This window comes from Chlorocebus sabaeus, chromosome 26 (genome assembly GCF_047675955.1).
Source record: "Chlorocebus sabaeus isolate Y175 chromosome 26, mChlSab1.0.hap1, whole genome shotgun sequence".
In the NCBI taxonomy this organism is placed as follows: Eukaryota; Metazoa; Chordata; class Mammalia; order Primates; family Cercopithecidae; genus Chlorocebus; species Chlorocebus sabaeus.
Genome location: NC_132929.1, coordinates 15,495,563 through 15,512,956, shown reverse-complemented (window position 1 = coordinate 15,512,956; position 17,394 = coordinate 15,495,563). Strand labels below are relative to the sequence as shown.

The window sequence follows — 17,394 nt, the reverse complement described above, 5'->3', positions numbered from 1 at the left end:
TACAAGAGGCATAGCAGCTTCTGCTTTTGGGGAAGCCTCAGGAAACTTACAATCATGGCAGAAGGCGAAGGGGAAGCAGGCACTTCTTATATGGCCAGAGCAAGAGGAAGAGAGAGAGAAGAGGGAGGTGATACACACTTCTAGACAACCAGACCTCATGGTAACTCACTCACTCACAATCACGAAAACAGCACTGAGGGTATGGTGCTAACCCATTCATGAGAACTCCACCCCTATGACCCAGTCACCTCCCACCAGGTGCCACCTCCAATGCTGGGGATTACAATTCGACATGAGATTTGGTAGGGACACAGAGCCAAACCATATCAGGATGCTTCTAGAGATTGAAAGCTACCAGAAGTGAGAAATGAAGCCAAATATAAAGTAATCACTTCTTGAAATTGACGCACTCTTTTAATAATTTGCTAAGTAGAATTGTATACAATAAGAATTTTGCTGAAATTCATTGCTAGTTTGATGAAAGTTTTGAAAACCAAAATTACAGTCTATTGGCCAGTGTTTACACAGCTTCAGGATTATGGTTTGCATTGAGATAAAGAGAATAGGGTCAGCCATGTCACTGTCTAGGCAGTGGCAGTGTGGTAAGTGCGATAAAGGAACATGTGACGTGGCTGAGAGAATAATTTGTCCTTTGTGGGCATGTCAGGGAATATTGTGGAAACATGCTTGAGCTGGGCTCAAAATGGGTAGGAGTCCCCACAAGGAGCTGGAGGGTTGGAATGGGGGGAACTAGTAGTAGTGAATATTGCTGCACATTTGAGTCTGAGTCTCAAGCAGTAGGAAATGAGATGAAGAGATTGGTAGGGCCTAGAGCATGAATACTTTGCACCTTGTTCTGTGACTTCCCTGCAAAGAATGGAATCAACAGGGTGACAGGTAGCATCAAGACCAGCCAGGAGGCTCCAGCAGCAACCTAAGTCAGTAGTTCTTGAATTCTCAAATAGGTGTGCTTCAGTTTATTAGTCCTTAGTCCTTTTTTTTTTTTTTTTTTTTTTTTTTGAGACAGAGTCTCATTCTGTTGCCCAGTCTGGAGTGCAGTGGTGCGATCACAGCTTACTGCAGCCTTGACCTCCTGGGTTCAAGTGATCCTCCCACTTCAGCCTCCCAAGTGGCTGGGGCTATAGGCGTTACCATGCCTGGCTAATTTTTTAATCTTTAATTTTGTAGATATGGGGTCTCACTATGTTGCCCAGGCTGGTCTTGAATTTCTAGGCTCAAGGGATCTTCCTGACTTGGCCTCCTGGAGTGTTGGGGTTACAGGTGTGAGCCACCATGCCTGTCCTGTCCTTACCTTTTGAATCAGAATCTCCTGGGTAGAAGCTGGTCCTTCAGATTTTTTCCTGGGCTCTGGAGGTGATTCTGAAGCTCACTGGAGTTTAAAAACTGCTGGTGAATGATGAGGATATCTTAACTAAGACAGTGAGAAAGAAACAAGTGCCTTGATTAGAGAGGTATTAGGGATTGGCAACTGGATAGTATTCCTGGTGACCAGCTCTATGTAAGAAATGAGGGAGTAGCAGGATTATGGCTTGAGTGATTTCAAAAATGTCATTCCTGCCTGTTACTTATATGGCAACACAGAGCAGATGTGTGTGAGAAAGGAAGTTTAATCTTAGATATAGGAACAAATTCCTATCAAGAAATGCCCATTTTTATCACCCAGAAATAACATTAACTTTGGGAAAATATAGTTCTGTCAATATAAATATTGCAGATAGTAATGAAGTACTTTCATTATGTAATACTTAATCTTTTCAAAGGACATACTCAGCTCGCGTTTGTTTGGCATTGAGATTTGTTGCTTGCCTACTACATACTGTGATGACTTTTAGCCTAGATCTATTATTATTATTATTATTGTTTTACAGATGATGAAACTGAAGCTCAGAGAGGTTAATTCGTTTCCCTAAGGTCAGTCTAGTCAGGAACCAGGCAGGGCGAAGATTCAGAACTCCTGACCTTGCCAAATCCAGTTTTCTTCTCATTATTACACAGCTGCCTCTAATAATGTGGATGGGCAGGGTTTTTTTTTCTTCTTATTTATACATGATAAACTTGAAGTCCAGAGAAAAGTCCAAGATCTCAAGCTGGTAAGTATCAGAGCAGGGACCAGAACCCAGGTTCCTGTTTCCTGACCCCAGCTCTTTTCACTGTCTCCTTCTGCTTCCCAGATGCTTACAGAAGTTGGGTTCCTTTCCTGCTTTTTGTATGTACAATTGGACCTTTACCTCCTAAAATGGAAAGACTTTAAAGCATTATAAAATGTTGTTTTGAAGGGAAGAAATATTGTTTGAGAAGCAAAGCTAACCCTCAAGGCTCAGTTGCTTTGAGGTTGGTATGTAACAGCACATTTCCAGCCTGGAAATGATGTTTTTTTTTTTTTTTTTTTTTTTTTTTCTTAATTAGGAACCTGACCTTGATGGTGAAAAAAATATGGAAGTAACTCCAGGAGAAAAGGTACTCAGAAACACCAAAGAGCAACGGGATCTGCATAATCGGCTGAGAGAGATTGATGAAAAGCTGAGAATGATGAAGGAAAATGTGGTAAGTCTTTCTTTTTTTTTAATTAACTTTTTTTAAGAAAAAAATAGAGGTGGGGTCTCTCTGTGTTGCCCAGGCCGGTCTCGAACTCCTGGGCTCAAGTGACCTGCCCCACTCAGCCTCCCAAAGTGCTAGGATTCCAGGTGTGGGCCACCACACCTGACCATGTCTCTTATTTAAAGTTTAATTATAACCAAAACTTGTACCAAAAAAGATTTCAGTCTCTTTTGACTATTTTATGACTCTTCTCATGTGTTAAATCAGCCATGTGAATTTGTCAGTAACAATGTGAATAAAAGCTAAACATATAATTCATAGGACTTTGATATTATTCTGAATTTAAGCAATTTATATAATATAAAACATTAATTTAAATAACATAAAGCATATTCTGACTTCAGATAGTGTGTAAGATACTTTGGATAGTGTGTAAAATACTATCTGAAGTCAGAATAATTATCCTTAATCCTAATATTCTGACAGTGACACAAATACTCATTTTTTTGTGGAAAAATTTGGTAGTTCTCCCTAAAATCATCCTTCTGTTTTGAACTTATAGCTTAAATTCTCTCACTTTTTGTTTGTAATTACTAATATATTATTAGTAATTAATGAATTTTAATGCATTCCAAGTCTTTCTTGGCCTACTTCATGTTTTTCTTGCTCAACATGAAGACATGTCATTACCGATGAGTGAAAACTCTTAGAGCAACCCAGTTGTGAGCTGGTTGATACTCTGAACCTGTTAGAAATGCTCTATCGTATTATGATTTTCCAGTTACCCACAGCATGTTTTTAGTTGGATACCTGGATTTTACTTAAAATTAAACATGTCAAGGCTGAGCTTGTGACTGTGGTCTTGCGGTAATTACCTGCAGTAACCCCTTTTGGTCTCCTGCTAAATTCTGTCATCTTGGGTGATCTTCAAGCCTCTGAGTTTTAAACAATGTGACTAATTTGTTGCCATATCCTTCCTGAGTTTCTTATGACTCAAAGTCTTTTTTTTTCTGTCCCTACTTTTATCACCCTTCTCTCAGTGTTGTCACCTCATGCCTTAGCCACTTATAACCTGGTTTTTGTAGGATTTCTTGTTTCCAGTCACTCCCTTCTGTCATTATTCCAGTTAATATACTGCACTGTGGAGTAAACATCAGGTGAGTGATTTTAAAATAAGCTCCCCTTCAGAGCCCCTGAGTGTGTGTCACAATCCCATCTTCACACCTTAATGGTCAAGCCCAGCTGAACTGCCCTCACTGCCTGCAGGCCACAGATAGCAGCACTGACACGGAGCCTGATGGAGATCAGGGCCACCTCATGAGAGTTAGGCAGCAGATCTAAAGGGAATGAATACATGGTGCTTCTTTTAGAGCTCATTTTTATTTGCTTTGCATGGAGAATCTCATGGGTGTTATATTTCAGGGAGACCTCTGTTTCCATTTTCAGAGAGATTTCCCTGATTCTGTTGATGGGATGAAGTAGAAGAAGTAGGAATGGTCCGGGGGCAGTGGCTCACTCCTGTAATCCCAGCACTTTGGGAGGCTGAGGTGGGCGGATTGCCTGAACTCAGGAGTTCGCGACCAGCCTGGGTAACAAGGTGAAACCCCGTCTCTACTAAAATCCAAAAAAAATTAGCTGGGTGTGGCGGCGTGCACCTGTAGTCCCAGTTACTTGGGAGGCTGAGGCAGGAGAACTGCTTGAACCCGGGAGGTAGAGGTTGTAGTGAGCCTGAGATTGCACAACTGCACTCCAGCCTGGGCGACAGAGTAAGACTCTGTCTCAAAAAAAAAAAAGTAGGAATGGTAGGGAAGTGTAAGGGGGCTCTTGGCCATTCATTGTAGTGGTAATGATGGTACATTGTAAATTTGATGTGATAAATGAAATGTTTGTGGTTTGATTGGTTTTGAAAACTGTTGGATCTGCCAATCCAAGGTGGGCTAAGCCTGTCACTCCCCATGATCCATTCTCCTGATTTTTGACTGCTGTGGTCTGGAGGTTTGTGTCCCCCCAGAATTCCTGTTGAAACCCTAATCCCCAAGGTGATGGGATTAGGAGGTGGAGAATTTGGGGAAGTGATTAGGTCATGTCAGTGAAACCCTCGTGAGTGAAATTAGTGCCTTTATAAAAGAGGCCCAAGGGAACTCATTTGCCCCTTTTACCATGTGAGGATGTAGTGAGAAGTCACCCCTATCAACAAGGAAATGGGCCCTTACTGGGCACCAAACCTGCCAGCTCTTTGATCTTGGACTTCCCAGCTTCTAGAACTGAGAAATAAGTTTCTGTTGTTTATAAACCACCCAAAATACCATTATTTTGTTGCCCAAACAGACTAAAGACACTGGCCATTTATCACATATTTTGAACATGTACCTGTTCTTTTCTACCACGTCTCTACCATTATTTAATTTTTGGCTCAAAACCAGGATCCTTTAAGAAAGCGTATGTCATTCCACTGCCTTATGAAGTTTGGCTACACTTAAAGGGATATAATAAATGTCAAGAGTTGGTTGTTATCCAAGTGGAAAAGAATAATTCATGAGTAGATAAGAGCAGTTATTGAATACCAACTATGAGCCAGGCACTGTCCCAAGTATTTTACAGATACTAAAGTGTTTAATCATCACAGCTGCTCCATGAGGTAAATACCAGTCCTTATTTTGTAGATGAAGAAATGGAGCGAAAGAAAGATTGACTAATTCCTTAAGGTTATACGGCTAGTAAGTGGAGGAGATAGGATTCAAATGGTTAGCATTTAACAACTATGCTATTACTGCCTTTCTGGGACTTGCTTTTCTTTTCATGATTAATGTTGTTTTTTTGTTAATTAAAGTGTGATAAACTTGTTATAATCAGTAATATTCATGAATGAAATGTTTGGGTTCCCCTATACAAATTTTATTTTCATAGTTTTGTCTTTTACAGTTAACACTTTCAGAGGCTGTTATCTGCATGATAAAGGCCCACGAATGTTGATCTGCACTGTTTTACGTTTTTTTTTTTTTTCTTCTGAGAATATCACTTCCGTTGCCCAAGTTGGAGTGCAGGTAATCCTCCCACCTCAAACTCCTGAGTAGCTGGGACTACAGGTGTGTGCCACCATGACCATCTAATCTTTTTATATTTAGGAGAGGCAGGGGTTTACCTTGTTTCCCAGACTGATCTGTCACTCCTGAGCTCAAGCAATCTGCCCACCTTGGCCTCCCAGAGGGCTGGGTTTACAGGCCTGAGCCACCATGTCTGGCCCTGTTTTATGTTTTCATTGCTTAGTGTAGATTCATAACTGTAGATTCCTAACTGATTTCATGATTGTGGATTCACATTGTGTACCATGTGACCTGTTGAGGGGAAGATACTGTGTGTTTCAAACTCTGAAAACGCACTGTACCTCACAGATGGCTAGATACTATTTCGACCAGGAATCTGGAGACCTGAGTCCTTGTTTCAGTTTTGTTTATAGCCTGCTCTGTGACCTTGAATAAATTACATAGTTTCTTAGAGCAGGGGTCCCCCACCCCTAGACCAAGGACCAGGTACAGGGCCACTCAGCAGGTGGTGAGCAGCAGGTGAGGGTGGCTTCATTTGTATTCATAGCTACTCCCCGTCTCTTGCTTCACCTGAGCTCTGCCTCCTGTCGGATCAGTGGCATTAGATTCTCATAGGAGCACGAGTCCTATTGTGAACTGCACATGCCAGAGGTCTAGGTTGCACATTCCTTGTGAAAATCTAATGCGTGATGATCTGAGGTGGGACAGTTTCATCCAAAAACCATTCTCCTCCCCCACCCCTCCCCCATTGCCAAAAAGGTTGGGGACCACTGTCTGAGAGACTTCATTTCATTGCTTTAAAGTCAAGAGAGTAGTGCAAGATGACCTCTGTTCTTTTGCCAGAGATTGTTGGCACACTTATTTTTAATAAGAAGTGATGTTATTTGTGATATATAGTATCTAAAACTAGTTTGTGTGTTTCCTAAATATTTGGTATTAACTGGATTAAATCTTCTATTGAAAGTTACTTTTGGAAGTTTAGTAACACTTTTTAGGAGAATGAGATTGTCTTTTCTATGTACAAAATTAGTCTACTGCCCTCCAACCAGAGAATGTGGTTTCTGAATGATAGGAAATGGCCAACTTTGCAGTTTTGCCTTATTCTGCCTCCTGAAATGGAACGTCCTTTCAGGATTACTGGTGGAAGACGTAATCTGTGGCCATTGAATTGGTGATCTAAGGATCAAACGCATATCCTGTTTTAGGGATGGGAGAAGAAAGAGTGAACTAAGGGGCAGTATAGGAGCCCTGGGGGGTACTGGAAATGCCTGCATCCAGGATTGATTTGTCAGTAAAGGCTGGAAAAGCAGCTTAATTCTGTGTTTCAGGGTTAGGCTGAGGCTGCTGATGCACATTTGTCTTGGTGAAGACTGGTTGAGGAAGTGGGATTTGATTTAGTCCGTAGGAGGTGGTAGTGTTGTTGACATCAGTGGATTTAGCTATTAGGAGCTAGGGAAAGTAGACACAATGAAATGAGGTTGAAGCTCACACACTTAATATGAAACGCAGTAGGCATCAGGGGCCTTGAAAAGCAGCTCTGAGAGTGGAGTGCTGGAAGCAGCTCTGAGAGTGGAGCCGTGGGTGCTGGAAGCAGCATGTGTGAAGCACATCTGTAGGATTTCCTTAGTGTGAGTCAGCCGTGTCATACAGCTGCTCTGGGACACATTAAGAGAGAAGTAAGCAAAATGGATCATCTGTAGATATTAGAGTGACCAAGATGAGGAAGAGATGTAAAACCAGGTCATATGAGGGATTGTTAATGGGGCTACCTGTATTTATTTAGCCCAGCAAAGAAGAGACTAGTGCATGTGTGTTTTGTATGTGTTTGTTGGGGTAGGAGGGAAGGGGAATGGTTTGGTAGAAAAATCACAGATGGTCGCTTCCCAAAGAGATTTAAAGGGCTAACATGTTAAATGTTAATTTGATTCTTTATAGTGGAGGAGGAAAATGTACGGTGATTGGGAAGCCAAAAAGAGACATATTTCTGGTAAATATTGAAGAAGAAAGTTAGAATTATCTCATTGGAAATGGTCTGTCTGGAACTAAGTATTCCACTAGACTGGAGTGACACTGGCTGGGTAGAGAGTGTTGAAGTATCATGGGGTGCCTGGATGGTTTGGGTGAGTGTCTCAGGCCCAAGCAGGCAGCCTGTAGGTGGTGAATAGGTGGAGGAGCTGCGCTTTGAGCTCTTTTCACATGTCAGGGAGTTTGTGCTGAGCCACCTGCCGCTTGCCTAGTTGGTTCCCGTGGGGTTAGGTGTAGTGGCTTTAGCCATGGATAGGAGTTTTTCCACCAGGTTACTTGTATGGAGACAATCTGAGATGTTCGAATGAAGAGATAATGGGAGTATCTGCTTTCATAGAACAGACACCATAAGACAACCCCCACAGACAGTCTCTCCATCATTTGCCATACAAGTGATGTCTGTCTCTGGTACTTCAAACCAGACAAAGAAGAGAGTAGTTTTCTGTTGGTTTGGGTGCTCTGCAGGCTTCTCTGCCCATCCAGTCTTCTAGCCACACTGTGCCCTAAATCACTTCCCTGGTCCTAGTATATAAGCTTTATATAGGGGGCATGGTGGTTCAAGGTCAGACTGCTTGGGGTTTGAATCTCAACTGTGCACTTGGTAGCTGTGTGACCTTGGCGGGTCCCCTGAGCCCTCTGTGCTTCAGTTCGTGAATCTGTAGAACGGAGATAATTACAATTACTGTAACACTCACCTCATAGGGCTGTTACGAAGTTTAAATTAGTATATGTAAGGTACTTAGAACAGGGTCTGGACATTTTAAGTGCTATATACATTTGTTTTGCTATTTTTATTATTAACATAATTAATATGGCATTTACATAAGCTTGTTTCCAGGGGGCAAGGACGTCTTATGGAGGGCAACATTGACGATGGAGGGGTAAGCCTTGCAGAAGAACTAGGGTACCCTTTTCCTTATTCAGGATGAAAGAAAGGAAGGGTGGGCCAAGAAAGGCAGGCTGAGAGATGAAGAGAAGGTGTGAGAGGCCATGTTTGAATGTTCTCTACTTACCCTGTAAATTAGCGACCTCTCCATATGGTCAGAGTGGGAGGGTAGAGTGGGGATTGAAGAAGAGTAGGAAGGGACTGGAATAGAGCCAGTGAAAATAAGATAAAAGCAATGGTAAACAGTCAGGTAGCCCAGGGGAGGTTGGAAACCCTGCTGTGAAATGGAGCCAGCCAGCAAGGCCGAAAGGTTTCTCTGACAGCTCTCAGGAGTCCACCAAAGCTGGAGATGAGGGGTGATGAGTTGAGGCAAGGGTGAGGAGAGGTTGGGTGATTGCAATGGAAGATCAAGGTGGCAAAGGAACTGGTGGCAGATACCTATGGGGGCAAGGGAACTGGTGATGGTTACCTATGAGACCATAACTGAAAAAATGTAATATATATACCTCAGATATCAGCTGGGACCCTTTTGCCTTGCTTTAACCCAGTTTTATAACTTATTGTACTGACACAGAGTAGAATACCATCTGCCTATCAAAAGAATGAGGTAAGTCTATGTGTCTTGAAAAGATGTCTGTGATTGAGTATTAAGGAAAAAGAGCCTGTTGCAGAAGATAGTGATCAGTATGATACCATTTTTATAAAAAGAGTCATAGGAAAATCCTGGAACAATATACGTATACCAAATGCTTACCAGCAGTTACTTTTAGCGGGGATTGGGATGGATGGGGAGGCAAAGAAAGGAAATTAACTTTTTGTAACACACACTATTTAAAGGGAAAAGTGTGTTGGGATTATGGGTGATTTTTATATTATTACTGTGCTTTTCTTTATATCTCAGACTTCTGTAATATACATGTGTTGTGTCTATACAGAAATAAATTAATGTTTAAAAATGTGGAAAGCATCTATGTGTACAAGAGATCATTGCTTATTGTATTTCAGTAAATGGTTTTTATATATTTAGAAAAATAGAGTGAGTCATCACAAGGAATAATATTCAGCCTTACCAGCAATTAAAATTCATATTCAGACAACTTGTAGGAACTATATACACCTGTTAGGCCAGCCAAAAGAATGACAAATATGACATCATTATGTGTCAGTAAGAGTGGTGTAAAGATTGGGACAGTGATATTTGGACATTATTGGTAGCTTGTTGAATGGTTTATTTTTTCTCCTGGAAAACAATTGGTCAATGAATGTAACAACAGCTCTAATATGATTCATATTTTTGAGCTGTATAATTCTACTTTTAGGAATATTTTCAAAGTAATAATGCCCAAGGAAACCAACCAACGAACCAAACAAACCAAAAAGCCCCAGGAAATAAATGTTCTCAAAGAAGGGAATGTCAAAGCAACTTACGTAATATTAACCCATGTAATACTATGGTAGGACGATAAAAATGACAAAGACCTGGACTTTGTCAATAGAAGACTTTTTGTTTTTTTTTTTTGAGCCGAGTCTCGCTCTGTTGCCTAGGTTGGAGTGCAATGGCGTGATCTCGGCTCACTGCAACCTCTGCCTCCCAGGTTCAAGCGATTCTCCTTCCTTAGCCTCCTGAGTAGCGGGGACTACAGGTATGTGCCACCACACTCGGCTAATTTTTGTATTTTTAGTAGAGATGAGGTTTTGCCATGTTGGCCAGGCTAGTCTCGAACTCCTGACCTCAAGTGATCTGCTTGCATTGGCCTCCCAAAGTGCTGGGATTACAGGCGTGAGCCACCGCACCAGGCTAAATATAGGACTTCTAATTGAAAATATATGATACGAAACATAAAAATAAACATTTAAGATAGATTTTATCAACTATGTTATATATGTATATTCATATATTGGCGCATATATACTAACAACCACCTGAAGGGAAATAGAATATGTGCTATAACTTACCTTTATTAGATAATTTTCACTTTCTATTAAATTGCCTTTATTTCTAAAGAAAGGGGAGCCATAATTGAGGCAATTTTATTATATCATTTTTTAAATTTAAGGATATTTTAATCCATGAACATAATGATGGACTTTTTGAATAATTTAAATGAATAGCAACAATAATTCATTATTTGTCTCATTTTTCAGAGGTGTGAGTGTTCCATTGTGACAATAAAGATTTTTTTTTTTTTTTTTTTAAAATAAAGAACATTTTTGACTTCTAGAGTTAGGTAAAAATACCTTTGATGAAGTTGCATAATGATCCTGTCTTTCACAAATCAAAAGAATTCCATTTTAAAAGTTTTTGCATTTTAAATAAAAAATCATCAATCTGACCTTATCCCATTGATCCCACTAATGATAAAATACTCTCAAAGATGTTTTGTTAGTATTGTTAGGAAAAACTTTCTCTAGTTCTAGTCATTCCAAATGCTTTGACCACACTTTTTAGTTCTTTTTTGTGTCTCTTTTTGATTCTCAGTTTGAACTTCATTCATTTACTCCATCATTTGAAGTCTCTACTATTTCTATCCACATTCTTTCTCTTTTCAGTTTCCTAGAAACCACTGAGCTTGGCCTTGTTTGGTGAACTGCATTGTCATTATTGCATCAAAATGTTAGCACTCTAAGCCCTGTTGCTGAGCACTGAGGATAAGAATGTGGCTCACAAAGGATGATAAATCCTCACATTCTGATTCTTATTTCGACATGCTTTTGTCATTTAACCTGATATAAGCATATATGAACCCCAGTCAGAAGACTGGAGTGCTCCTTCTGCTTAAAGAATGGGTTGGAAAGTCTACCTTCAATTGTTACACATGCTATAGATTCAGAATTCTCGAATGTGAGAGCTAAAGGAGCTTAGAGGTCATGTGGGGCAGTTCCATGGTTTAGAAACCAAAGTCTTGAGCAGCTAAATGATTTTTCAGAAATAATCGAAGCCCAGCTCTTCTGACACCTCAACCTGTGAACATTTCAATAAATCCAACCTCTCTAAGTCACATCTGTATAGTTCAGCCAATTTTCAGCTAAGATTTGTGGCCACCCACAAATGTAGGCTTTATTCTAAAACCTTTAAGCTATTACCAACCGGATATTCATCTTTTCCAAATTCAGCACTACTCCAAACAGACCTGACATGTTTGTGGTTAAACAGGAAGACCAGATAGTGTGCTTTGGTATTCATACATTAATGAAAGTCTGAATTGGAAAAATAGTTACACTTTGGTGTCACTGTTTATAACTGCAGAAATTATTTTAATCTTTTTTTCACTTGTAACAGGTTTTAGAAATGTGGATAAAATAATAACACTGCCACATACAGTTGGTATTTAGAGTATACAACTTTTGTTCTTTCTGTAGGTGGTGGCAGGTGTGTGTAATAATGATGCAAAACATTTGGTTTTAAACTTTGGAGAGTGAGATTTGTACATTAACAGAGAAACGTTAAAAAATTTGTTCTCTTAATCATAGGCCCATTTTGAAACAAGCAAGTAGAACATAAAATTTTCAGAAGCACTTATATTTTTCTACATCATTTAATGCAGAAATCTTAACAAAAGTCCTTGCAATGGAATATTATCATTTAATATTTGAGAATGTAGAACAGTTATAGTTACATGGCTGATGTTCATGAATTATCCTGCAATGAATAAATGACCCAGTAACCTTTTAAAAGTTATTGACTACATAGATCAATATAATTTATGAGAAATTTGAAACATGATTAGCTGGACTTCTTCGAGAGGAAAATGTTTTTATTTATTTATTTATTATTTTTTTAAATTTTACTTTAAGTTCTGGGATACATGTGCAGAACGTGCAGGTTTGTTACGTAGGTATACATGTGCCATGGTGGTTTGCTGCACCCGTCAACCCGTCGTCTAGGTTTTAAGCCCTGCATGGATTACGTATTTGTCCTCATGTTTGAGATGAAAATGTTAAGGATAGTTGGATATTTTTTCATGAACTTACTTTGTTTCAACTATCCTTTTAAATCAATTTGTAAAATATATTAGTAGGTTTCAGTTTCAAATTCATTTTGGAATGAGAGAGGTTATAAATAAACATTGTGTTCTATCTATACTGTAAACATTTTAAAAATTATTAAAGATGTTTGGTTCTGGATTATGGTTTTTCACGTGTTATGATAATGCAGATGATATGTTACAGAAGGTGTAGGTATTGTGCTGTTTCTGAATAATAATGTGCCATATCTTGAGAGGCACCTTAAAAATGACAATTATGGGCTGGGCACAGTGGCTCATGCCTGTAATCCCAGCACTTTGGGAGGCTGAGGTGGGCGGATCACCTGAGGTCGGGAGTTTGAGACCAGCCTGACCAACATGGCGAAACCTCATCGCTACTAAAAATACAAAATTAACCAGGCGTGGTGGTGCATGTCTGTAATCCTAGCTACTCGGGAGGGTGAGGCAGGAGAACTGTTTGAACCCGGGAGGCAGAGGCTGCAGGGAGCAGAAATAGCGCCTTTGCACTCCAGCCTGGACAACAAGAGTGAAACTCCATCTAAAAAAAAAAAAAAAAAAAAAGACAATATGATAGTAACTTTGTTTTATAATATTGCTTATTTTTCCTTAAATTCTTATTGTTGAGCAGAGGCTCTAGAAATAGGTAATAAGACTAGCTAGGTTTTAACATAACTTCCCTTTTGCTTTCTGAATTAGTTTTTAAAGTTCATTGGTAACGGCCATGTGCTGTAGGTGTGATTACGTGGAACAAGGACAGGTACGTGCTTCAAGAAATAAACAAATGTGAATATGATTATTAAGTATAATTATATAAAATAATTATTGTAAACATTATAATATATGATACACACCATATTTAAGCAATATAGCATTGAGGTAAGAGAAAAATGTGTACATAAACATTATACTGATTTTAGAGGTTAAAATGAAGCCTATTATTTGGATGTTGACACACGGTAGTAACATGCCACATGGAACTGTTTCCAGCCCCTGTGCAGATCTCTGGATGAGAGAGTTCTAGTTCTAGCTGTATGGCAGACTAGATGTTAAGAGAGACCCTGCTTGGGAAAGCAAGCCTGAGCATGCTAGATAAAATATATTTTTTAAAAAGTAGTTTTAAAAGCATGGCTGAGCTGGCAGAAATGTGTAAGGGAATTCCTTGGAGGGTAGGGATGACAAGACACTATGTGTTAGGAGGGGTAGGTGGCCACTGGAACAAACATTGGTCCCCATGGTATCTGTTGACCTCTGAAGGCCTGAAGTGTGGGTTTAACCAGGCATGTGTAGAGGGAGCACAGGAAACAGAGCCCAAGACAGGGTAGAGGTCAAGTCAGAGCTCCCACATAGAGTCAGCACACCAAATGGTTCTTCCAAGTGGAAAAACGAAGAAGAATCTGCTCTGGAGAGGGATTGGTGGGGACATGTGTAGCTGTCTCTGCTTTGGTTGTGGGTGGAATGGAAAAGTAAAGACCCCCATGAGAATTACTAACGATAAGCCTGCATGAAGGTAGGCTTTGGGTTTGAGTTCATACCACCCGTAGGGCCAAGTTGAATATTCAGTTGAAAATGGTCTTAGATTGGAGTAATCCTAGCTCCTGGTAGAAGGAAAGGGAAATCTCTCTGAAAGAACAGAATAATTTAAATCTAGACCTTAATAAATTCCCACAAATAAAATTTAAGGGCCATGAATCCAGATAGAGGACTCCCCCGACCCCCAACACATAAAGAAAGAAACTACCATGAGCAGTGGTTAATTGAAAAAACATGCTATAGAGTCAGTTCCACGTAGACTCAGAGTTTGGAGTGGTCTGTTTCAGAATGTAAAATATGTCTGTTTAATGTATTTAAAGAAAGAAAATGAGCTTTGAGAATATGACAAAGATTTGAAATGAAACCAGATAGAATTCATAGAACTGAAAATATAATGTTAAGTGGACATTCTTGGAGTTAGACCTTCCTTGATCCTTTAAACAGGATCCTGGCACTTACATCTATTTTCCCTTCATCATTCTATAGCTTTTTTAAAGCTTTGCACCATCCCTCCAGTGAGAACAACAACAGTTTTTCAAACCAGTCAGAGAAAAGTTGTTAAACAGTTTTTGTAAAACAGCACATTAGCCTCTGAGACCTAGGGCAGAAGGAAGACAAAGAGATAGATTATAATTACACACAACCTACATATGCAGGAATATATTACTGTTATCTTTTTGCCAGTAAGATGGATTTTTTTCAAACTTTTTTTGCCCTTCTTATTGCCCTTCTTAGCTTCTGCTCTTTGTTCCTTAAAATGTTAACTCTTATCTTACCCCAAGTTTTTACATTGAACGGTTTGGAACACATACCAGATTTACTAAAGAAGTGTGCTCCCTGATCCATTAAAAAAAATTTTTTTAAGATGGGGTCTCACTCTGTCACCCAGGCTGGAGTGCAGTGGTGCAGTCTTGGCTCACCACAACCCCTGCCCCCTGGGCTCAAGTGGTCTTCTCACCTCAGCCCCCTGAATAGCTGGGACTACAGGCCTGCATCACCATGCCCAGCTAATTTTTGTGTTTTTTGTAGAAGAGAGGTCTCACTATGTTGCCCAGGCTGATCTCGAACTCGTGGGCTCAAGCAGTCTGCCTACCTCGGCCTCCCAAAGTGCTGGGATTACATGAGTGAGCCATTGCATCCAATGAAAGCTGTATTTTAAATGGGAACTGGAATGGCACAAAAATTCTGTGTCCCAACTTTTGAGTTCAGGAAATCTATTCATCCTTTGCAGATGCTCAAGAATCTTTGTGTAACTGGATTCTGTGCTGAATATATATGGTGACCTATGGGCTGCCTAGTAGTGAAAGCCTTGTATAGACACTGGTAGGCGATCTTTCCTCCCTGCTCGAGGCCATAGGACATCCCTTCATATATTTGTAATAATTTTCTCTGGAGCTCAAAATGGAAAGCAATGGGCTGATTACTATTTTGACAGTCATAATTTGTGACCAGACTTTAAAAAATACTGTGGTCAATGATGTTGCATAATTACTTTTGTCTGTCACATAGAAAAAACAATCCAGCTTTAATTAAATGCAAACAAATAAATAAAATGCTCTGCTAAGAATATAGAGTCAAGCTTTTGGTCTAGTGGGAGAGGCTGGGACTAGTCAACAAATACAAGGCAGAAATAAAACAAATGACATGAGAGAAATAGAAATCAAGTGCTATGTTTGATCAAAACAGAGAACAGTTATAGCAGAGCAATTTGGAAAGGCTTTGTGGAAAATGTGAAATCTGAATTGAGCCTTGAGGAATGAGTCGGGTTTCATTTGGTGTAGATGGGGGTGGGTGTTACAGAAAGAAGACACTGTGGAAAAGGGCCAGCTTTTGGAAAACTTGGATCATTATAGGGAACAGAATGATCAGTAACATTTATGAATTAATCATAGAAAGTTCTGACTTTTTGCCAATGCCATAAAGATACATGACATCTTAGAAACTTGAATTTTGCTGAACCGAGAACTTGAATCAGGCTTTCTGCAGGGCTCTTGTTTGGGAGTAAGTCACTTGGTGAGTGAGTGAGTGCTCCCAGCGGAGGGCCTGGCATCCTCAGCCGGTGCAGCTCTCCCATTCTCAGCTTGGCATGGTGTGGCCCTTAATACTTGTGAACTACTGAAGCTATGTTTCTGTGTCTTTAAAAAAAAATCTTCTAGTGGCAGTGATTGAAAAGCAGACAGTGGTTCTTATTAACGACAACAATGCTTCAGAAATTTGAGTGGAATGCTGAATTTGGTATTGGATCAGATGGGTGACAGGAGTGTGGAATTTTGCAGACGACTCAGGAAGAAACTCCTTTTCACATTGGAGGTCTGCTTTCATCCACTCCGGATGAAAGGAAATAGAAGAAAATAAAATTATAAAAGTAGAATGAGGCCATATTGAATAGCAGGCTGTGACTGGTGGCTAAAGTTTTCTGAGCAGCTGTTTAATATGAACTAAACTTTTAGAAAAGATATTACTGGCAGGTTGATTGTACTTTTACTATCAACGAAGATACATGGTGAGAGTTGTTATAAGAACTATTCAAAAAAGTGGAAGTTCAATAAAATGAAATGATCTACGTAATAGATATTATATTCTCAAAGTTTCCATTCTCCCAACTTTTGTGTCCAACATTAAGATTGTGAATTCTGTTGAATTTTTCTTTAATCCCCATATCTCTAGGCATTTATTCCTATCTCTAACAAAATTGCAACAATATTTGTGAAAATAAAACTGTGGTACACATTAACAACTGCCTACCCCAAATCCATTTACTGTTTTTCCTTACTGATAAAATTCTAGTTAAAAATACTATCCCAGACTCCCTTGTAACTAGGGTGACCGTGTAAGTTAGTTCTGGCCAGTCAGATAAAAGCAGAAGTCTCTTGATAAAAAGAAAAACAGCTGACATATGCCTTTTGCCCTTCATCTTTTCCCTTCTTGATTGGAGCATAGAAACACTGCCTGAACCTTCAGGAGGCATCTTGAGACCACAAGGGCAGGTCAGAAAGAGAGGATGCTGGGGCAGTTGTCCCATCATAAAGTTGTTGCATCACCTCTTATCTGTTTACCTCTGACCAATTTCTTAAGTTGGAAAAATAAACCGACCTTGGTTATGCCAGGCATGTCGCTGGGTTTCTTTTATGAAAGCAATCCTAACTGACACAGTAGCCCACTTTTGGGCAGGTATAAAATGGATAGCATTCCTTCTGGTGCACTGGGAGAGTTCAGGGAATGAATGAGTTTTGCGAGGGAATTGTGGTGACACTTTAGTGTGTCTGCCCTGTGGGAAGCGAGTTTGAACCCCAAACTGAAAGTTATACCATCCACCAGCATTGGCAAACTATAATGCCACTGCTCACGTGTATGTGGCCCAAAG

General features: G+C 39.8%; 1 protein-coding gene across 2 annotated transcripts in view; it reads left to right on the top strand.

Annotated features, from left to right (window-relative positions):
- FSIP1 (fibrous sheath interacting protein 1) overlaps positions 1 to 17,394 on the top strand; it is a 193,451-nt gene that overhangs the window by 69,146 nt on the left and 106,911 nt on the right. For both annotated transcript variants that reach the window (XM_038009827.2, XM_008017084.3), the window contains exon 10: positions 2,428 to 2,565. In XM_038009827.2, coding sequence (XP_037865755.2) covers positions 2,428 to 2,565 — 138 coding nt within the window. The remainder of the gene's footprint in view (positions 1 to 2,427; positions 2,566 to 17,394) is intronic.